The sequence below is a fragment of the Rhea americana genome, unplaced genomic scaffold (genome assembly GCF_003343005.1).
Source record: "Rhea americana isolate MKP2758 unplaced genomic scaffold, rheAme1 scaffold_313, whole genome shotgun sequence".
In the NCBI taxonomy this organism is placed as follows: domain Eukaryota; kingdom Metazoa; phylum Chordata; class Aves; order Rheiformes; family Rheidae; genus Rhea; species Rhea americana.
In genome coordinates, this window is record NW_028186439.1 from 420,755 (window position 1) to 443,992 (window position 23,238).

The following is a 23,238-nucleotide window of genomic DNA, read 5'->3' on the forward strand; positions in this document are numbered from 1 at the left end:
CTTTCCATCCCAACCAGCCAGCTGACCCACATCAGATTTCTAACTCAAAATTCACCTGTTTCCCTTTCATTTGTGGTGAAGTTTTATAGGCTGAGATCCAATGTAGGAGTGATAGAGTCCTCTCTCTATATATATTGCAATATATGTCAGTTATTTTGCCTGATGACAGTGAGGGAAGAAAATGTACTCAAACTAATGGCTGAAAGAACAGTGCACTAGGAAACAGATTTATCACATACCAAGAAACAAAGGAATTCCCATGAATTCACRCAGCTACGTGACAACACAGCAAATCCACTCACATTTATTGTATTTAATGACATTAATTATTAACTGATGTTTCCTTAATGAACTTGCAGTGAAGATCAGGGAAAATATTTGAATTTCTTATCTCGGTAGTTTAAATGTCAGGTTTCTCATATGAGGGCAGAGTAATAAAATATGCAGCAAAAATAGCCAGTTAGAAACCCAAACCATAATAATACAGCCACCGTAAGTTTTTTTTACAGGAAGTTCTGAACTATCATTAGAAAGTTTCTCATCTAGCTTAAATATTGGTCAGGAGGAAAATACTCTTCCCTTGCAGTCTTCCCTATTTTAAATGGTATTTTTCTCACACAAAATTATGAAAAATAAGAAAATTGTATTTTGCAGCATGATTTGAAAACGTAGTGCCGAAACACCAAAATCTCGTTATTACCCAAATCCCTGTTATAAACTCAGACACTGAAAACACCGTATGTTTAAAAGTAGCTCTTTGCATGGCTCGAGGAGAGTACGACCCCGCATTTATGATCTCGTCAGTRAAGCGAGCTATATAATGCCGCTGCTCCCGTGTGTTTTGTGCGGGCGGCGGTGGGTTGTGTCCTACCTCCGGTACCAGGTGCGGGAAGCGGTGGCCCCCGGCAGGGCGAAGGGCGGCTGCCTCGCCCGCTCCGCAGCGGGGCGGAGCCCGGCGCTGGCGTTTGGCTCTCGCCCGGGAAATGAAAGCGAAAGCGGCGGGCGGGCGAGGGCCTTACGGGGAGCCAAAGGCCAGGGATCGGCGCGGCCATGGCCGGGCAGCAGCCGGACGCCTTCCCGCTGCTGGTGCGCGGCGACTGGGGCGCCGCCGAGCCGCCGGGCGCCCTGCGGAAGAAGCTGCTCTGCTACTTCCAGAGCCAGAAGCGTTCGGGCGGCGGCGAGTGCGAGCTGCGAGCGGGGCCGGCGCCCGGGCACCTCCTCGTCTGCTTCGCCCACCGCGACGGTGAGCGGCGGCGGCGGCGTCGTCGCGCGAGCGGCCGTTGCCGCTGCCGGCTGTGAGGGCGCGAGCGGCCGTTGCCCGCGGGGGGGGGGGGTTCGCGCGAGCGGCCGTTGCCGCTGCCGCTGCCGGCTGTGAGGGCGCGAGCGGCCGTTGCCCGCGGGGGGGGTCGCGCGAGCGGCCGTTGCCGCTGCCGGCTGTGAGGGCGCGAGCGGCCGTTGCCCGCGGCGCCTCCCCGCCTCACCCAGTGCCTGCGGTGTTCGCAGTGAGACAGCGGGTGCTCGACCGGGGGACCCATGAGCTCGACTGGGGGCCGAGGGGAAGGCTGGTGCTGCTCGTCACGGAGGTGCCCCTCACCATGCAGGTGAGGCGGGCGGCGGGGCGSGGTGGAGTGGGCTGGAAGAGAGAGACGCGCCTAACGCCTTTCCTATCTTTGCGCTTGCAGGAGGCCGGAGCGGCGGGGGAGGCCTGGGGGACAGGTAGGGCTCGCGTGACCCGCGCTGCGACTGCTACCCACGCGCCGTGGCGGGTTGTGGGGGAGGCTCTTCTGCCTGAGCCGAGGAGATCTCCGCAGGGTGGTCCCGGGTGCTAGAGGGAAGTGGGAAGTCAGTGCCTGAGCCTTGTCCGGTCAAGTGCTTGTGTGGGCTGGCATGGGGCTTCCCCCTCCTGTTTTAGCACTTCTCTTCATTTTTAAACCATGAAAATTAATCTTTAAGAAATGCATAAAAATGGAGTGAACTAACATTCCCTGCAGTTTTTGTTACCATTTTAGCTGAGGTGGAATGATGGTCTCCCTGTGAGTCAGGTTTTTGTAACCATACATGGCACGCTCACCTCCGCGTGTGTAATTTGTACCTGTCTAATAAGGACAGTGCACATATGAAGATTGAGGGTGCAGACCGGTCTGAGAGCTGTTACCATTTGTCTCACTCTTTCTGATTTAGCAGTGTTCCTCAGTCTTCAGAATAGCAGGYAGAAATCTCATTCTGAGTGGGGATTACATTGTTATACGCACTTTTTCAGAACTGCTGTTTTTTAAGGCTGTTTTCGTCTAAGATAAAGGATCTCCTAGAGAGTTCTTGTTCAACAGCACTGTTTTTGGTGTGAGGAATGTGCTCTAATKCATTACAAGATCTGCTAGCTCTGGTTCACACAGCATGAGTGCGTATGTGCTAGTTTGCTTTTTAACACGGTGCCTATTGCTGTTTGAAATTAAAGGATGTTTGTGGAACAACATTCAGCATGTGGCTTCAAATAGATATGCATGTTTATGATTCTGGCAGTATCAACTAAATTCAGGCTGTGTTAGCTCTGGATCTAAAAACTGTGATCTTTTGCTTTTTTAGTACCCAGTAGTTGAGATAGCATTGTCATTTGTCTGTAGTTAAYGAACACCAGGTGTCTTTTCCCATCTCCAAGAAGAAGGAGGCTTTGGAGTGTGCTGAGCAGGAGAAAACAGGTTAGTGTACCACTTTTCAAGCAAATATATGCATATATTCTTGCTTTGTTTGTTTTCATTGATCTTTATGCTGCAGCAGTGTTACGAACACCTGAATGGCTTGTGGTTTTTGTCTAATACAATGTGGAAATCATTACTTGAGGCTAAAAAATGCTCATTTTTCTGTGTATGAGTCCCTCTAGGATGAAACCTCCTGCTTCACTATTTCAGAAAGCTCAGCTCTTAAGAAGCATGTAATAAGCTGCTAAACTTAGGCTGTCCCTACCCAGACCTTCCCAGGCTGTCACCAGCCCCAGCTGTGAGGCGATGTGAGGACTCTCATCCCACCTAGGTGATCTGCTGTAGAGCATCATTAATTATCTGTAGCCCAGGTACACTTAAGCTCCTATGACGGCCCTCATGTGTGGACCCATGGTGGCTCATAGCAGCAGTGGGAGATGTAAATGGGGAGAGGGCACAGGGAAAAGAGTGATGGTTCCCCTCATTGTGGGTATTTGAAGAAGCTTTCATAGCCACTGCTTTAGTGTACCTACCTGGGGATACAGAGAAGCCCTTACTCCTCACYTGTTGGTTTTCCACGAGTGATATGATCAGCTTGGCTGGAATTTAAAGGATATTGTGAAACAAAACTGAATAACTGTTTRTTTGTCTTTTTATTGATCTTATATTTGTGCACAGAACTTGGTGTGAAAGCTTGAAAGATAATAAGTTTGTCTCTTAATTTTTGCCTAAGGCATCAGAGTGTAATCTTTGATTTCAGAATCATTTGGGAACTTGAGAGCAGAAACAACAGTCTCTGGGGAATCTGTCATAGTAGTAACCACGGCCTCTGGGGAAGAAATAGAAGATGAGATTGTGGAAATGTATTTTGAAAATAAAAAGAAGTCTGGTGGGGGACCCATCAAGTCTTGCATCAGAAAGGATCAGCAAATAATCATCACCTTTCAGGATAAGGAAGGTATGAGCTTATCTTATGTATTTTATATTACTAAAACACTTTTTTTTTAAGCACCTTTGCTGGTGGCAGATCTTTTGTGGTCTTTGCTACTGCAAAAATGGCATATTCCCAGAGAAAGATAGGGTGTAAAAGGATGTACTTACTTATTCAATGCAGATGGGGGTTTCTGCCAGTGCTTATAATAACCCACAAGGAAAGAGGTGGTTCTCTAACCTATTCTGGATGCTTGRTCAAGGCTCACACAGCATAATGTAGGAGAACTGGTGGCAGGAGTACTGCAGAATAAGAAAGCTTTATTCTGGTTGGGGGGGTAAGATACAGCATAGTACAGTATTAGCTGCAGTTTGTGAGTAAATACTTCTTTATTGTATTTTCTCTCATAGTAATCTCAGCTGCCAGGGCTTTGGAGACTGGGAGGAAAAGAGACTGTAAATGTCATGTATTTATAAGAGCTGAATGATGTTTTAAAGAAAATGCTATTCTGAGTTCACCTTGACCTTTTGTGAGGCTTCAAGTGACTTTAGCAAGGCTTTCAGTATGGGTACAGTCCTGAGTAATAGGAAAGCAGTGGAAGAATAAATTCAGGTACCTGAACCAGAAAAGGGATTAGCAGACACTCCCATAAGGACAGAACAGCTCCTGTGTACACATACATTAGGAAATCCATATTAGCATAAGCCAAGAACCAGCATGGCCCATTTTAGAAAAATAATATTTATCTCTATCTGTCATAAAATCAGGAGCAGGTTTAGAGAGCACTTCCTGGAGAAAATAAATTTAAAATAGCCTCAATTTATATGTAGTATTCCTCCATACTGTTCACTACTTGTTAGTGTGTGAAGGACCTACACAGTATGAGGAAACTGCCTGGTTAGACAGGATAAAGTCATATCTGTTAAATGCATGGGATAAGCAGGCTGGAAAACCCTTTCTTTATTTGCTATTTATCAGATGTTGCTAATCTGGAGAACAGCTTCTTGCAGCTGAAGACTATTTGGCAGTAGAAAKGAAGCTGCATTTACCTCAAAAAGTAGCTCATTTTTCTTCAGGGAGACTGAGACATCTAAATTATAGGGTAAAATTTATCCTGATACTAACTCTTAAAGTCATTTTGTGTTATTTATCTATGACTGAAGAAACAGATGTTTGGTCAGATTTTGAAATGAAATGTAGCTTAATGTATTATCTGCTCTGGATGGGGAGAATGGAAAATGGCATCTTTCTTGTTTGTGAAACTAGATGCTCAAGGAGTTCTGCAAAGGAAGCATCACTCAGTGAAGAAAATTGGGCTGTTGGTGAAACCTTGGCAAGAGGAGACTATCCAGGAGTTACGCCAAATGGAGAGAACTCAAGAATCCGTGCCTTCTGCCTTAGTTGTGCTTCAAAATGTGCAGGTGACAACAGAAGATTACCTGTTAATTATGCTAGTAGAGAACATCAGTGGTTTATCGGAGGAAGACAATGACTTCAGTGTGGAAATGATACCTGAAATAAATGCTGCTGTAGTTACTTTTGCTGGAAGTATTGGTAAGAAGAAGTCTGAGTTGTAGATCTCTTTCATTAGCTAATTCTAAGAAGTTGTGTTTGAGAGGAAGCCAAGGCTGGAAATAAAGAGCAATGTTTTCTATTATTAGCTTTCAAGCCTACTTAGATTTTTTCGTTTAAAATTAAAAATAACTCCACAAAATCAATGAGATATACCTTTATATTAGTAAGGTGTAAAGGCCAGCCTAAGTAAGAAGAGTTATCTCTGGTTAAGGTGATGAACAAAATGGGTAGGACAAAAACTGATCTATAGCTTTGTACAAGCAACAAAATGATATGTTAAGTCTTATGATAGATAATGAGGGATCTCTTTCCCAAAAGGTTTTATATGTGTACTGTACTATGTAAACTTGCATGGATTCAAGGGAGGACAGATACTTAGAGAACATTTTAATGCATCATGGTAGGCTTAGGGAATCTCATGTACTAAAAAATAGTTGGAGTCTGGGTTAAGGAACTCTGGAGAGGGTTAAGGGAATAGCATCTTTTTACTGCAGTTCTCTAGCTCGCTGCTATGACCCCTGCTGGAGGCAGAATACTGGGCTAGGCAGACCCTTGGCTGTTGAGGCAAGTCCATCTGCTCTTACGCATAGAGTGATAGCTGTCAGTTATGTGAAGTGTTGAATTAACAGCATCTGCTTTGCCTGAGGCTATGATACTAACCAGCAAAGTGACTGAGTGCCCACTGTGTTTTTCTTGTAGTGTGGTTGGCACTGTATATTCCCTTTCTTCCTCATCAGTAATTCATGTTAAAGGTCTCTGACAGACAGTGTCTGCTACTTTACACCAGTGAGAAATGGAGGGGGGGAACTTCCTGGTTCCAGATGAGAATTTTTGTTGGCTTTTATTAACAAACTTCATCCCAGGACATGGGAAACAGTAACCAGCGTGAGTAAAACCAGATTCAGGAATGATGTAAGCAAATGCCGTAGCTGCTGTTGTAGAGAGTGCAGCACTTTGTTACCAGGAAAAGTGAATTAAGCTGACAGCAGTAAACTCACTGTGGGGATTCTGGGACTGCYGCTGTGCTTGAACCCCTGTAGGGACAAGGTGATTTTACATGTATCTGATTTGGAAAAACAGAGAAGTGTTTGTTCCGGGGTGGGGGCAGGGAAATTAGTCTCTTTGGAAGTTATGTTCAATGAAAACAAGTTAYGTGCCACCCTAAATCAACTTAATTAGGAATAATTGAGTTAATGGTAACATACAAGGATGAAGTTGTTCAGAAACTTTAAAATAGTGAAAGGGTTAATCAGTTGTATAACTAAATCACTGTCAAACAAATCTATAATCTTTGAGAAWGCAGAGTCTACATCTCTTCAGAAGTCAGAAATGACTTGCTTCATATCCTGATCTAGTCCCAAATTTCTGGTTTAGCCTTGAGAAAATAAGTAGAACCATCAAAAGGTTTCCTATGCATTTATCAGACAGACCTAAGGTGACATAATTGACTTATACCATGATGATGGAAAAAAAAGAAAAAAGTAACCAAAAATAGAATATACTGATAATACAACTGAAAGAATACAAATTTAAACAGATGACTCAGTGTGTTTAATTGTATTTAACCCATAGTCCCGAATGAGCTTGATACTGTTTTGTCTTGGGGTTAAAAAGACCAAATGCTACTTAACTGGGAAACTAGTGACAAATTGCGGCTATAGTAATTGTTGCTCAACAGTTATGATGAACTGTTTGGTTAATATTAGACCGTAGAAACTGAATAGGTGGAAAGAATTAGCTTTGGGCACCACTAAGTTAACAGATGCTTCATAACTCAATGCTTTGGTCAGTGATATAGTGATAGTCTGATAACATCCTAGTAAAAAAAAGTGAGCTACGTTTGATTTTTTTTTTCTCCCTTCTCTTTCTAGCCACAGAGGAATTTGTTAAAAAATTTAATCAAAACCACAGAGCAAAACAACAAAGTATTACTGCACGGTGTCTTGAGGTGACAGAAAGCATTAGGGCTGAAAATATACCACCTAATACATCTAATGACTATATAACCATCTACTTTGAAAACAAGARGAATGGAAGTGCACAAGTGGTAGATGTTCAGCAGTTACCTGAAGAAGGTGCAGCCATCATTACATTCAGTGACCATAAAGGTAATGCAGAAAATGAAGCCTTTATTTCTTCAATATCCTTTGACTTAAATGAATTTTTCCCCACCCTTAAAGAAATAGCTGCTTTGCCCTCATAAAACAGTAGGTAAAGTGTTCTGTTAGCAGGTTTCTGCTAATTGGAGTGCAAGCCGAAGTTTTTGATCAGCTGGGCAGGATGCATAGGGCTTTTCTTTCTTTTTAGACATAGTTTATTAGTCTACCCTGGCCTTGCTCTTTACAGACTTCAGGTTACAATTTGAGCTCACYAAGGGTGAGCACAACTCCACATAGTGCAGGAGACCATTTATTTTAGTAGGTGGTATGTGCTGTCTGGCTTATCTGAGAGCAATTTCTTGGGTGACTCAGCCAGACAGCAGGTGCTGTAGTGTGTCCTACTAGTACCAAAAGAACGAACATCTGTGGCAGATGGAGGACAAGGGGAAAGCTGGAAGAGGTGTGACTTGATGATGATTAGTAGGTCACATATACACTGTACTGGAGTGCCCAACTCAGTAGTAACAGAGGTGGAGACAGAGACAATGCTGTCCTGTATTTATTCCCTCCTGAAGGTGGACAGAGTCAGTACTTACTTGCCTCTGCCTAATTTATTTTATTAGACATTTAAAAACAGTAACTCTTTAATAACTTGAAATTGTTTTTATTTGGGAAGAGGGAAAACTACTGTAAAACTTCTTATATATGTTTTTAAAATTATTATATGATAAATAAACAAAACCCCCAGAACAGCAAAAGATCCTTGGCTTTAAGTGCTGTAACTGATTGTTTGTCTATGTTTTTTTTTTTTTTTTTTTTTTTTTTTAGATGTAATCAATATCCTGGCAAAGCAGCATTCACTCAACAGAGTACCGATCTCTGTCTATCCTTACTATATCTCGCTGGGAACAGCTCTCTATGGAAAGGAAGGGCCACAAATAAAGAAGCCAGATCCAGTTACAGTGCCTCTGGATCCCTATATCTGGCAGTTCTTACAGAGAAATAATAGGCTAATTGAGGCAATCAATTGTGATATGGCAAAGTGTAATTGTGAGCTAACATGGCCTGAACCCAGCTGTGCAGATCCAAAAGTTACTTTGCATCTTTCAACTGCTTTGTCCAAGCAGAAGAGATTAATGGCTCGATTGATCAAGACATGGAATGAAAGTGTTTCTACAGCGTTTTCGTGTAGCATATCAAAGTACAAAACAATTAAATATCAAGTAAGCGCAGAGGTGTGGGAAGCTGTTAGGAATAGCATAAACCAAAATAGAGTTTTGATAAGCCCATGTGTTTCCAAGGAGTTACTTGTTCTAGTAGGTGACAAAGAGGATCTGAAGAATGTTGAACAAGAGCTGAAATTGCTGATAGAAAATGCCACCAGAAAARTTGAAAGAGAAAAGCAAAAAACTGAAGAAATGGTGGAAGTATTTCCAGAGGAATATGCAATTTTACAGAGTACTGGACTTGAAGAAAAAATTCGCAAGGAATGCCCAACTCTGCAGATGACTTATGATCCCTTGCAAAAGAAAATTAGCTTATGTGGAGTGTCTGAGGAAGCTTATAAAGTCAAAGGAGAAATCCTAGATGATAAACGCAAAATGGCAAAGAAATCAGTTAATGTTCACCCTTATATTTTCCGGTTTTTAGAACATGTCGATAATGAAATCCTGTCACAGAGCCTGTTTATGTCAAAACAGATTAGTGCCTTCTATAAGCTTGGAATGGAAGCTATCTTGTTGACCGGGAGTACTCCTGAAATGCTCCTAAAAGCAGAAGAAGAAATAAATAAGGAATTGAACTATAGAAGCATTGATCTGGAAGATGAGTCAGTCCTCCAGAAAAAAGAATGGAGGTTACTCACCACCCAGAATTGTTCTAATGCAGCTGTAACAGTCACTCAGGTAGGGAGTCAGGTCATTGTTGCTGGTTGTTTGGAAGCAGTAGAAAAAGCGTATGAGGAACTCTATGACTTTATAGATCAAAACACTCAAGTGCAAAAGGTTATCAGAGGAAAGCCTATGGCAGTCATAATGTTCTTTGAGAAAGAGATGGCCAAAGTATGGACTAAATTACAAAGTAAAGGATTGAAAGTTGACTTTGGCACACAAAGGAAGCGTGCAGTTATTTCTTTGAGTGGGCCAAGAAGAGAAGTGGTGAAGGGAGTCATCTTAGTAGAACAAATTCTGTCTGGGTTGCATTATAAGCGTGTGTTAATTAGTGAGCCAGGAGCCAAGTTACATTTCAAAGAACGAGAAAGCTTTTATGCTACCACTGTGCAACAAGACTTTAACTGTCTAGTCAGGCTGGAAGAGCAGCCAGAAGAGCTGGAAGAACAGCAAGAACATAGTAGTGAAGGCAAGCCCTACAGGCAGGCAACCATTGGTGGCATTGTAATAGCGGTTTATAAAGCTGACTTGTGCACTCATCRTGTTGATGTTGTTGTAAATGCATCGAACGAAGACTTAAAACACATAGGTGGCCTTGCTGGGGCACTTTTGCGAGCAGCTGGTCCAGAACTACAGGCAGAATGTGACATACTGACAAAGCAGGGGTGTTTGCAACCTGGATGTGCTGTTATCACTGGTGCTGGGAAACTCCCCTGCAAACAAGTGATTCATGCTGTTGGGTCCAGGTGGAGAAAAGATGAAGCAGAAAAGTGTGTGCTCTTGCTAAGAGAGTCAGTGAAGAAATGTCTACAGCTGGCTGAAACATATAATCATCAGTCCATAGCTCTCCCTTCTATAGGTGCTGGGATTTTTGGCTTTCCACTGCAACTGTGTACATATTCAATCGTATCATCCATCAAGGAAACCTTGGAAGAATCCAGAGGGGACAGTAGCTTGAAGGAGGTTCATCTTGTGGATGTTGCAGAGAAAAACGTTCAGGCTTTCAGTGAGGCACTGGAARAAGTATTTCCAGATAATTTACTTCCCCGTGGTTCAGTATGTCAAACTGATAGAGATAAGCGTCCTAGGGAAARCCAAAGTTCTCAAAATAGTGACAGCCTCATGATGATAACAACAGAGGAAGGCCTTGATGTTATACTGAAAAAAGGAAGCATTGAAGATGCTACAGTAAGTATTTTAAATTACCAGCTGTTGTCTAGTTTCAAGTAAAACTCATTTTAAAGTTTGTACAGCATAAAAAAGGAACGTAGATCATAATCTCTAATTAGCGATGTAATACATCTGATATTGGAATTGGCAGTCACGGCAGGTAACAATTGCTGCTAAAATAACTGTTATTGTGTGGTGTACACACATAGTTGATCGCACAACACAGTGCTAYGTAGCTAACAGAGGCACATGTATCCCTGCAGTGCATGGCGCACCAGTTTTGCAGAAGCAACTGACTTCCAGTAGAAGTAGTCCTGGGCTAGAAAACATTGAACTCTGGCTTGCTGGGCAGGAACCACTCACATGTGGTACTGACCTCCTGAAAGTCTTGATCACAGAGCTGTGGTTAGAAAGAGGTGGTATGCGTGCAGAAGAGGGTACTSAGTTCTAGTTAACGTAAGTGCCTTTCCATGTGAAAGTAGTTATGCAAGTTCCAAATTCCCAGGGGACCTAGGGCAGCACAGCCACACACATCCAATTATGTGCTGGTGCTGCTGAGCATACTGCCCAGAGCCGGGGTGGCTTTACCTGCTTTTGAAGGATATTGATCTGTGTGYGCACTAGGTAAGCTCACTCCCTGGTGTGCAGGGGGCCCCTATAGACTTGTCTCAGCTATTGAAGTGAATGCTTGTTTCAAGATGAGTTTTGATGCTTGAAAACTTCAAGGCATTGACTTTAATGTATCCTAATTCTTCTGAATGATTCTATGCAAGTAGGGTTCCTCCTTTTCCCTCAGTGCTTTACTGGGGAAACATTATTCCTAACGTTATTGGTGAACAGTGGAATGCAATGTAGAGTTGCTATTGCATATCCTGTTGAGTACCAAATTCACCATTTTCCAGCTACCTTCAGCATTAAATTCCAATTAGCTGACCTGAAAGTTAGTTAACTGGGATCAGTGCTACTGGAAGCAGCTCCTCTCTGAATCCTTTTCACAGTGGCCAGCTAATCCTTTCAGGAGTGGTTATCTCCCACAGCTTGTACATACAGAGCTCCTGCAATTGGCCAGAGCAGAAMAAATACATTAAAAAATATGGTGTAGACAGGTGTTTCCTCAAGAGCTGGAGGCTGTATTTGATACAATATTCCTAGCCCTCTATATTTCTCTCCCTTCTAAATTACTGCTTTTCTCACTTCTTTTTTCCTTCCCCTTACCTCTTTTTCCAGTACAGTTTCTCTACAGCTTCTTTTTTTTTTTCCTTGATCAATCATATATAGAAGGTCCTGCTTACCCCAGTTTGCCTTGCAACCTCAACAGAGGCAAGAGTTGAGCAGAAGAAATTTTGCGCTGTATTACTTCTGTCTTGCTGGGAGGTAGGAAATTTGGACACAGAACCTGGTCTGTGAGCCTCTCTTAGAGGATAAAGTTGTATAAGTGTTTTTTGAAGGAAGGTAGACTAAGTAGACCGAATGAAGAATTTTAACTTTCTTCTCTCAGAATGAAATGAATTTCAGTTTTAATGCAGGTCTTCTATTTCATTGGGCAGACTGATGGTATCAGAACTGAACGCAGTTTTGTTTTTTCCTAAAGTTTTGTTACGTTTCAGGTTGCTGTCCCCAAAACTCTTGTAAGTCAGCAGACAGGCTGCATTTGGATAGCTTTTAAGCTTAAATTTTGCATTGATGAGTTTTTTCTGCTATTTCCCTCCCTTCCTCCTCCCTCCTCCCTTCTCCCACCCTTTCAGACAGACATTGTAGTCAACAGTGTTGCCAAAGATCTACAGCTTAATAGAGGGCCACTCTCCAAAGCCTTGCTAAGCAAGGCAGGACCAATGCTCCAGACAGCCTTAAAGGAAGAAGGCTTAGAAAACGCACCCCATGAAGGATCTGTGTTTAAAACAAAAGGATACAATCTAGGTTGCTGTTAYGTGCTTCATGCTATTATACCTGGATGGTCACAGGGACAAGGATCTGCAAAAAAGGTAAAAGGGTTTTTATTTGCTTAACTTTGAATTTGCCTGCACCTTGCAGTGGGTCTAATGCAACTTCCCCTTTGAAATGAGGGATAACTTCATAGAGATGAGTTTGGGCTGTTCTTTTATGTGTGGCTGATCCAATGTTAACTAATATATGCTTTGTGATGTATGTAATTATTGTATTTTATTACCAAAAGGTAGCTAGAAGTGCTGAATTTCACATACTGGCAAAAAAATAATGACTTTTTGTTAACAACTGTGCTTTTCAGATCCTTGGAAACATCATTACAAAATGCCTGCAGATTGCTGAGGAGCTGTCTTTAAAGTCAATCACTTTCCCAGCAATTGGGACAGGGAATTTAGTATTTCCGAAGTCTGTTGTTGCCAAATTACTATTTGACAAAGTGTTTGAATTCAGTAGTAAAAAGAAAGTAAATTCTCTTAAAGAAGTTCACTTTTTATTGCATCCAAAGGACACATCCAATGTGCAGGTGAGTTTTTCCTATTATGTGCTATTTTATTTGGGTCCATCAGGTGATGACCTCGAAAGAATCCTAATTATGCTAATTCTCACACTAAAGAAAAGAGCAGTTTGCTGACAGTCTTTCTTGTCTGTAGTGAAAGTTCTCCTTTTGGTTCTGTCTCTCATAGTTGCCTGCCTTTCTTGGGCAGCTCTCTTTCCTTCCTGTCCTGTTTTATTCCCTGAGAATGATATAAATGAAAGTATGATTATTCTTTTATTTCATGAGCTTTTGTGGTTAATGCAGCAAACTTATCTGTAGGCAAGAATTATGTAACTCCTGCATATTTGCTCCTGTCTATATTTGGAGAGAGAGAGGGGGGAGAAAAAAAAAAAAAAAAGGCTTTTGGCAGGTTTAGCTAGTGTCTCTCAGGAAGAATAATTGTGCTTGGATTGTTGTGCTAGTAAATTTCTGTGGTAGGAAACATACCATGGTTCTGCATGCCGCTTTCTTCAATATCATATTAGCCCAGGTTTTCTACATCCACACTCCAGTTACTCATTTTCCAGTGGAATCTCTCAAAAAAGAGCAGTCACATTGTGAAATAATACCCAAATGTTTGAACAACTGATGTGTTTTGCCCTTTTGTGCAATAGCTAATACTTCTTGAAAGGCCAGACTTGACTGTTGTTGTGACAAAGCTTGAGCTACTCTGCAGAGTTGCAGCTAATGAATGTGGACTTGAATCAGTGTGAATTAGCCCCTCAATGTAAAGGTGCTCTCAGTTCATGCATCTCTCAGAAATGGTAATTAGGGCATTGACTTGAAGTTATTTTCYGATTTATCCATTGCTAATCTCGAGCAACCTTGTTCTCCAAGAACTACAGTTTGTCAAGACTTCCCATCAGCACTGTGGTTATTTGTATTGCGCTCCTTTTAAAGTCTTTTTAACTTCACTTTTAACTCAAACTTCTGAGTAAAGACTTTTCTKCAGTGGTTGACTCTAGTTTCCTTTTCTAGGTATTTTCAGATGAACTGCAGCACAGACGTGGAAATACTATAGATGATAAAGCGCCTGAGACTGCTTCAAGTAAGGCTAGCCAAAGCACATGTAAGCTTGTTTTCAAAAAGTATTCTTTTTATTTGTTTTATATATATATTTTACATATATATATATATATATATGAGTACTCCAGGGAATGTATTCAGTGTAGGTGTTCAAATAGGTGTTTGGTGAGCATGTCATGCCCAAAGTCCAAGTAAGAAGTGTTAATACTGGAGTTAAAGCAGCTGTCATAAAGACAAAATAGTTTCAAGATGAGTGTCTGTAACATYTGAAACAGTGTTGGAGGCACAAAGGAAAAAATGTACTGGGGGTTCCATTATTGGGTTAAAGCTCTCCCACAGTAAAGAGTAGAAGCTGTAGTGTGGTGAGGACAGAGGTGGTGTTTTGGGGCTTTTTGGTTGTAGTGTGTGTTGTTACCATCCCTGTAACACTTGGTCAGATCATGAATGAGTCAGTTTCTTCTTGTCTTCTGGGAATGCAGATGAGTATTTGCTGGTATGCATCCAAAGGGGCCTCTTTGGAATTCCCTTCAAATCTTTTTTTATCCTTTTATGTCAATACTAAAACCAAAACTGAAATCTCTGGTGTTATCTGGCCTAAAATAACTACAGAGTGCAGAAAATTAGTTATATGGTGAAAACTTGATCAATTTTTTATAAATAACATGTAGATAAAGTTCTGTCATGTAGTAGAGAACCTGTCTTATAAACTGATAGACAGTGGAGCAAGGGAGTGAGATTTGGCAAGTTTGCCTCTCTACTACCTCTCAAGTTTAGCAAAGGCTTATAGAGTAAGATTGCACGGAAGYGTATTTATACCAGGTGTGCAGCAAAACATGGTTTCCCTGCTGTCTCATTATGCAGAACAACGATGGGAATAGGTGAAAGCTGATCAGACTCCTGTGAAAAGGAATTATTTTCAGATAATACAGAAGGCAGCTGTCTTCGCAGGAGTGGCACTGGCTGAGCCTGGGGCCARACTGTCATCTCTGTAGACATCATACCTGTGAACAGGTCTTTCAGCCCAAGGAAGTTCTGTGCTCTTATTCCTGTATGTTTCTTTCCTGCAGTGTTCTTTGGTCCTATTTCATCCCCAGCACGGGATGTGCATGAAATGATGATTGGCTCCATTGTGTTCCAGGTAGCAATTGGAGATATCACCAAGGAGGAGACAGATGTCATTGTAAACATAACAAACAAAACGTTTAGCCTCAAAAAAGGTATTTTATTTGGTATTATAGATGAGAAGAACGTGTGTTTGGAAGGGCTGAATAAGGAGAGTATAGATCATTTTCAGTGTTCTAAAACCTTTTGTTTTACAATGTGGCTTCTATTTTATTTCTCAGGGTATGAAAGCCCAATTAGGAAACATCTGACACTGTCTTGCTCTCTCTTCCAACGTAAGAAAATAYTACAAAAAAATTGAGAGAAAAATCTTTCTACAGCATGTCCTCAAACTTCTTAGTCTGTGTTACAGGATGGCATGTTTAAGATTCTTGAAGCTAATTTTATTAATCTTGTTGTTTTAATAGAATCTTTTTATAGAACATTTCTTTCAGGCTAAAGGAAAAGACAAACCTCAGTGAGGTTTTGACCTCTGTGAAACTTGTTAGGTGCTTCAGACATCAGAGTTGAAAAATGTAAGCCAGACTCTTAAGCAACGACATTTTTCATTTATAATCTGTACTGCTATCAGAAATGAGAGATTTTTAGATGATGTGTAGTACCATGTTGTGACTTAGATGGGGCTTTAATGGAATTAACAGTAGTTACAGTGGATTTGCATATCTCTTCTCACTTAAGGTGTTTCTAAAGCGATTCTGGAAGGTGCTGGAAAAGCAGTTGAAGATGAATGTACTCAACTAGGTATAGTACAACACTTCTGACCTCCTTTCTAAAGGTGTTCATATGTGGCAGGGGATYTGTTGGAATATTTACTAAGTGCCTAGTGTACATCGAGCTGTATTACGRATTGTGTTACATCAGCTAATTCTTTAATTGATTGGTGTGATATTTGTAAAACATCTAATAGGGGAAGGAAAAGAAAAATCTTTAAGAATGAGACAACATCTAAGCATATATAAAGAATCTAACCTACTCGTTGCATCCTGTTATTCCAATAAAACTCTGGGTGATAAAAATGAATTAAGTCTGTCTTGAGCAGAGAATGGTGTTGGTAGAAATGTTGATAGAATAGCATTTATTTGTAGACCAGAGTCAGTTTATGACCAGCAGATGTGATGAATGAGGATTAAGAATGGAAAAGTACATGCCTTAAAAGCCCACAAAATAATGGGAAGACAGAATGAGGCTAGTGTGGAGGTCAGCTCAGAAGACCAACCAAAGGAGGGGGGGGAATGTGTGGAAGAGGTGAGAGAGGCTGGCCCAAATTTTCCAGATCAAAAGGTCAATTCAGGCTGGACAGCATGAGGGTAGATAGCATGTTCATTTGCATGGAGGATGACTGCAACATTGGTCTGCATGAGTTCCCTAAGTCTGCAGAGTAAACTTAGGAATGAAGGCCAATAAATTTCAAATATAAAATGAATCCCTAGGCTTAGACAGTGAAAATGGAGCAAGGGATGCCTGTGGAAGGAGCCTTGCAGCTTGTCCTGGGACATAGTTATCATGACTTTCTTATCTGCTAACAAGGATTAGCAGAAGTTTTCATTGTAGATAATTGTTGATTGTTTGCTTCCTGTCTTTCAGCCTTGCAGCCTAATAATGGTTTTATAACCACTCAAGGAGGACACTTGCCATGCAAAAAAATAATTCATTGTGTTGCCCAGGATGATATCAAGGTACCAGTCTCCAAAGTGCTTCAGGAGTGTGAATTACAGCAGTACACCTCTGTCATCTTCCCAGCAATTGGAACAGGTTTGTGTCTATTTTTGAACAGCTTTCATTGCATATGATTCTGCTAAAATCGGGGTTCAAGCAAACAGTTTGATTTATTTGGAAAGGTTATTCTTTGAAAAGATACATAGAAACTGTAGTCCTTTCTAAATAGGTTCACTCGTTGCAGTCAGCTAGTATGTAAGGAGTGAAAGAAGCACCTTGGAGCTGTGKTTTTTTTTCCCCAATATTAGGGATACACAGGTATATCTATACTTCCTAGAAAACTATAAATATTTGTCTCTGCAGCTTGATATGCACAGGCAGCTCATTGGAGAATATCCARCGAGCTGCTTCTCCATTGCTAAAATTAGTAGACAATACAACTCTTTCTAGTGGGAGCACAAGTAAAGCTGATATGGATGGAATATTAACCTGTCAAAAAAAATGTACATTTTTATTTTCACTTAGGTCAGTAAAAATCCCTAGCTAAATAACGCAAAATGTGTGCAGGGCTCTCTTGCACTCAATGGCCCAGTAGCCAACTCATTGCTCCAAAACCAGATTTAGTTTTATTCATGCAAGTCCTCTGGCATATTAGGCAACCAAGSTATGTTATCTATTTCATAACTTGATCAAATGACACCTTAACAGAAGTAAACTTTTTCTTTGGGACTGTAAAGCTGGTCTTGAGCATTCTTTCCCTGCCAGTTGAAATCACCAGCCTAAAGTTATTTGTGACTGATTCATGATTAAAGTGGTTTTAGGTATTAGCATAGCTGTTCTTCTAATGATGATTTAACCCATTGTAATAGTTGCTAACTCTTTAAAAATTCAAAATGTTTATAACTTGTTTCAGGTGAGGCAGGCCGTGATCCAGCTGAAGCAGCTGATGAAATAATGGATGCAGTAGCTGACTTTGCAAGAAATAACTCTGTTCGGTCTCTGAAAACAGTTAAAGTTGTCATCTTTCAGCCATCTCTGCTAAGTGTGTTCCTTGCAAGCATGCAGAAAAGAGAAGGTTCTGGTAATACAGTTCCATCCAAAYCACTGTGTTCCAGGCCAGTAAGTAAGTAGATGTCATTTCTAAGTATGGGTTATAGATCAATCTGTTTAATATTAAGCATTATCAGTTGATGCTAACTGTAGCATTTGTATTTCAATATAGCACTCTTGAGCTCTGAGAAATGGACCCCAAAGAAAGAAAGCAAAGCAGTTTTGGAAAGGAAAATGGAGGTGGCTGTTGTTCAAATTTGTGGTGAAAACCAAAAAAAAGTGCAAGAAACTGAAACTTGGTTGAAAAATGCAATTTTAAAGGAACAGTTTCAGAAAGTAATCACAGATGAGKCTATCCTGGGTTTTGGTGAAAAGGAGAATGAAGAACTGCACGACCTACAGATGACATTAAATATTGTTCTTCGTTTGGAAGGCACCTCTATTCGAATTTCAGGTGTTAACAAAGATGTGTGGCTTGTTTATTCAAGAATTCAAGATATGATTCACAAGGTTAAAGCTGCTAAAGAGGAAGAAATCAAGGCGGAACTCTTAAAAAATGTAATTGAGTGGAAATATTTTGAAAATGATTCTTATGTGCCCTTTGATAATCTGACAAATATGCATTTAGAAAATGCTTTCTTAGGAAAGCAGAAAAATATTTCAGTCACCATTAATAACAAGAACTACAGAGTGAATATGGAAGCTAAACATGCTGTAGATGATCAAGGAAGAAGTACACCCATCCTGCGTATTGATAAATCTGAAGGTAGGTAAAAGCATCTTGACAGGTAGACGTTGCCATGTAAAACCAGGTTGTATCGAGCCTAGAGTAAGGAAGGAATGGTGCAAATACACTAAATATTGTTAGGAGTTATCTTCGTTTCTCACTCTAGTTCCTTTGTACGTTCAGTAGAAACAAAACTGCACAAAAGGAACTAGAGTGAGAAACGAAGATGAAAGGGAATTCTAAAGTTATTTAAAACTGTTAAAGTAGATAGTGCATTGTGAGGTTTTTAACAGACTTACTAGCAATAATCAGATCTTACATCTGCAGTGTTAGTCACTCTAGATCAGAGCTGGCTCATTTATGTTCTTGAGCTCTCTCTCCTGTCTACTTCCGATCTTTTACAATATAAGGAAGTATCTTTTCCTTACACTGGGAAGGTCCTGTATGTACGGATATTACTTTTCTACATCTCACTGTGACTCAGTTTTGCATAAGCTCATTTTATATGTTAGTAAGAATTTTTTTTTAACTAACACTTGAAAATGGAAGTTGACACATTTAAGGAACTGTAACTCCCAGCCCATTATTAATGTCTCCTGCCCATGCTTTCCACTACCCCCCCCCCCCAAAAGCTGTCATTTATCAAAAAGACTTCATCTGCCTAACTGAGGGAACTGAACATGCCAGATTTCTTTAGCATGTGCACCAGTCAACGTGTTTGACATCACAGCTAGATACTTGATGACTTTAATGAAATGAGAGAAGGGAAGACTTCTGCTTTTCTGTATGAGAGTGGTTTTTTTGGAGACGAGGAGTTAAATCAAAATCTCCCTTATTCAGATGCTTTATTCCTTGCCTCTTATTTGGGAGAATTAACAGCACCTGTTTCTCTTTTGTTACTGTGGACAGAAGGTGAGAGAATGGCCATATGATGGGCCATTTCTCAAACCCTTCTACTTCTCAGTATTTCTGTATTTGTCCCAAGTCTTTGAAAACCCAATTTGCAGAGAAGGCTGCTGTTAAAGGGTGTTACAAAGGATCTGCTTTCAGCTGTGAAAGATAACAGATTTGTGTGGATATTACCAATTTCTGCCTGTTAATTGCCAGTGAAATGGTAAGCTGCAAGTACAGTACCCTAATCTTCTAGTAAAAGACCCATGGAATATTCTTGGCTGCTGAAGACCAATAAGCACTAGCAATAAGCTAAACAATAAATAGGTGTACAGGCATTCAGATGGCTTCTAGGAGGACATATATCACTTTAAGCAGAGGATTTTGGTAAATATGGTTTCTCTTGCAGATCAAGAGTCAATAGTGCTCCCTGCAACATGGGATGATATGCAAACAGAGCAAGTCAAAGTAGTGGAGCTAAAACCAGAAATGAAAGAATACAAAGATGTGCAGGCAAGGTTTCTGCAGACCTGTCCATTACTCAAAATTGAAAAGGTAAAAACATCATAATTTCTGAGCATAAGTACTTTGATAATGACTAATGAAGAATGACTAAGTTGGCTGAGACCTATGAACTTGGATGAGTCCATATGGAAAAAGAAAGACAGTTTTGATCTGCATTCCTACTGAATTTTTATTTATAATACAGATTTCTTCTTAATAATTGTCTAAAAAGATAAATAAAATCTTTAATATCCCTACAAGTACTACCACCTGTGAGGTTAACACCTTTCCAACCTGTAGTAAAATCCCTTCCTTCTCAAGAATCTGCTCTGGGACTGGGTTTTATGAAGCTGAGAGAGTGCTGAGTAGGGCARTTTTAATGGAACTGCCTGTATGCACTGCTCCTGTATCTACTATGAATTCTCCTTTTTTTATGTATTCAAAAATCAGTAAGCAGAGAGGATTTCATATCCAGAAATGAATACAAAACAACTTACTCACGGAGGACATTACTGTTTCTTATGTCTACTTAAATATTCTTCCTAAAATTTCTTGTTTCTGCACTACTGATTCTACCAGTGGTGGGGACATATGCCAGACTGCTTGCTAGTGTATTAATCCCCAAGTGGGGATCACTTTCCAGCTGGCTTGAAAACACAGAGCTGGTTCTGAAGTTATTTAAGTGCCCAGTAAAACTTTCAGTGTCCAGCTGGTTTCAAGCAGTAGCTACTTCTGAAGTGATGGAAGACTACATACCTGCGTCTCATCTGCAATAGGCATAAACTACCCTATAGTCAAGTCAAACATGAGAGTTTATGTAGGATGTTCACCAAAAGACTAAGACCTAAGTGGAGCAGAATGGAATGCTGTCACTAGTCTTAATCAACGTTGATTTAACATTGCAGTTAAGGTATTTAGAACAAGCCTTAAGCAGTTGACTCTTCAGCACCTGCTGAGTATAACTGTTTCATTAGATCATTTTTGCTCTAGTAGAGCATAGCATACTCTTCCCCTAAGCTGTGTGTTCTTCAGAGAAAGGCAATTTGGGTGTGCCCAGAAACCTGCAAAACCATCTTACATGGTTTTCCATGGAATCTTCCTGTCAGATTTGGGCAGGGATTTGTTGTCTATCATGCAAAAGTACAGAGAATCTGGGAGGTAAATTTTTTCTTTTTAAAGCTCACTGTCGTTAAAAATGTTAGTACTAATCAACAGCGTGTCCTACTTTCAAACTTCGTAGATTGAAAGGATACAGAACCCATTTTTTTGGAAGGCCTACCAGATAAAAAAGCTTGAAATGGATAAGAAAAATGGCAACAGAAATAATGAGAGGCTTCTGTTTCATGGAACAAGTAGTGACTCATTAGCCTTCATTAACAAAAATGGATTTAACCGGAGCTATGCTGGAATGAATGGTAATGTGGATTTCAGAGCACCTTGTTTCATTGAATATGACTAGTAGTTTGCCATGGGATCTATGTATTTCTACCTTGTATGCAAAATGATTTACCATTACAAACAAAAGTAAAATTGTCAGCTTAAGAGTCTGTGAATTGCTTTACAGATAAATGGTTGTTGCTTATGAAAGACTCAAATGTGTCTGGTTTTTTTGTTTGTTTTCTGACCACAGCTGCAAGCTTTGGAAACGGAACTTACTTTGCTGTTAATGCCAACTATTCTGCCAGTGATACGTAYTCTAAACCAGATGTGGATGGGAAGAAGTACATGTACCTTGCTCGAGTCCTCGTTGGAGAATATTCCTTGGGGAGAAAAGGAGCAATTACTCCAGCAGTAAAAAATACTAGTAACTCTATAGATTTGTTTGATAGCTCAACTGATAACATGAACCGACCATCCATGTTTATCATATTTAATGACATTCAGGCTTACCCAGAATACCTTATCACTTTCACTAGATAAGCAGTCTTCATTTTAGCTAAGATTGTGTGTCTTTTAATCTTTACTTTGTGAATTAATCTTTYTTATAAATAGAAAAAAATACAGTAAAGCAATAAAAATTACTTTTATCATACTGATTTCTTTAAGCTTTTTTTACATTTAAGCAACCCAAAGGCAATTTTTGATGGCACTGAAAAACACTGCTTAAATATTTTCAGTTATACTGAGTGGAAACACTTAACATTTGTGAGTGCCATTTTCTACTGAGAATTACTCTTAGATTACATATCAGATTTAAAACAGAACAACTCTGGAATTTAGCCTTTCCTTGCAGTATGTGGCCATCCTAGTTGCAATAAAAAGTAGGCAGTACTGGGGCAGTGGCGGCGGGGGCGGGGAGGGGAGACGGGGAGAGGAGCATCTCCTCTCAGCTGCAGTTCAATATACTGTGGTGTTAGTAGTTTCTTGCTCTCTCTGTATCATCATTTATGATGCAAATTGTCATTTAGAGTGTTTTCAATAAAGCTGAACAAACTGCAGTTGAGATGCAGCTTTTCCTTCTCCTTGTTAGACCCTTATTTCAAAACGTCACACAAAACTTGTAGCTTCGAGTCTCTGTTCTGAGTTTTTTAATTATTAATTAAAAAGAAATCTAGTAGGAGGTTCTATAAATCTGCCAAAACTTTCCACCGTTGGTTTATTTTCTTGTATGTACTTTATATACAGCCTGAGAGAGGCAGGAAAGTAAATGTTGAGGTATTTCTGATGATGTAATGTGCTAGCTATAGTTGTCTTCAGGAGAAGGGTATGTGGCAGAGAAAGGCCCAGAGTTGTTTAAAAAGAGCATTTTTGGTGGGACTTGAGTGAACAGGCAACCCAAAGCATGGCAGTCATTTAGCAAGCTAAAGTTCAGAGTTCATGTTTGCAGAGAAAGCAAAACAATGTAATGACCTGCATAATGTGATGGTGAGAATACACAAATACACCTTTTGCAGCATGTGTCGTAGGATYTTTCACTGAAAAAGCAGGGCTTTGCAGCACCTCCAACTTCTAAAAACCCTTGGCTCCATTGTGATTTTTATCAGCTCTGTACTGTTACTTGGTTGGGTGGTTAGGAGGAAATCATTGAAGTAAATAATACTTGGTTTAGGTAGATTTAGTTAGGTTGTTAGTATTAAGATTTTGCACTGATAGTTTGATGCATCCCTTGCAGCCACTCCGAAAAGAAATTTCAGCAGGGGTTCTGGAAGCAAAATAACTTCTCTGCAATATTGTTAAGAGCTTATAATCAGTCATTGCATTATTTTATTTATTTGCAGATTGAAAAGATGTATGTTTATTTCTGGTTATCAAGAATGATAATGCAGACGATAAAACAGTACTTGYAGAATTTGAATTTGCACCCATTGTATTCAGAGAAGCAGGTATGTTTGCTGCATTTCAGARGACTGTGCAGACATGTGGAGTGGTACTGGATATATAAGTACAGCAGTTATCTGTTAGATGGAAAACACTTCCCCCCCC

General features: G+C 40.3%; 1 protein-coding gene across 1 annotated transcript; it reads left to right on the forward strand.

Moving 5' to 3' along the window:
* Window positions 1-995: 995 nt before the first annotated feature.
* LOC146592913 (protein mono-ADP-ribosyltransferase PARP14-like) lies at window positions 996-21,847 on the forward strand. The gene is made up of 19 exons (XM_085310188.1): window positions 996-1,243; window positions 1,504-1,601; window positions 1,683-1,716; window positions 2,622-2,696; window positions 3,457-3,654; window positions 4,894-5,181; window positions 7,074-7,310; window positions 8,130-10,378; window positions 12,106-12,342; window positions 12,606-12,827; window positions 13,818-13,908; window positions 14,933-15,082; window positions 15,666-15,728; window positions 16,572-16,739; window positions 17,557-17,766; window positions 17,866-18,459; window positions 19,721-19,866; window positions 21,056-21,230; window positions 21,446-21,847. Exons 1-19 carry the CDS (start codon window positions 1,051-1,053, stop codon window positions 21,733-21,735), a joined length of 5,718 nt encoding a protein of 1,905 aa, XP_085166314.1. The 5' UTR covers window positions 996-1,050; the 3' UTR covers window positions 21,736-21,847.
* The last annotated feature ends 1,391 nt before the right edge of the window (window positions 21,848-23,238 follow it).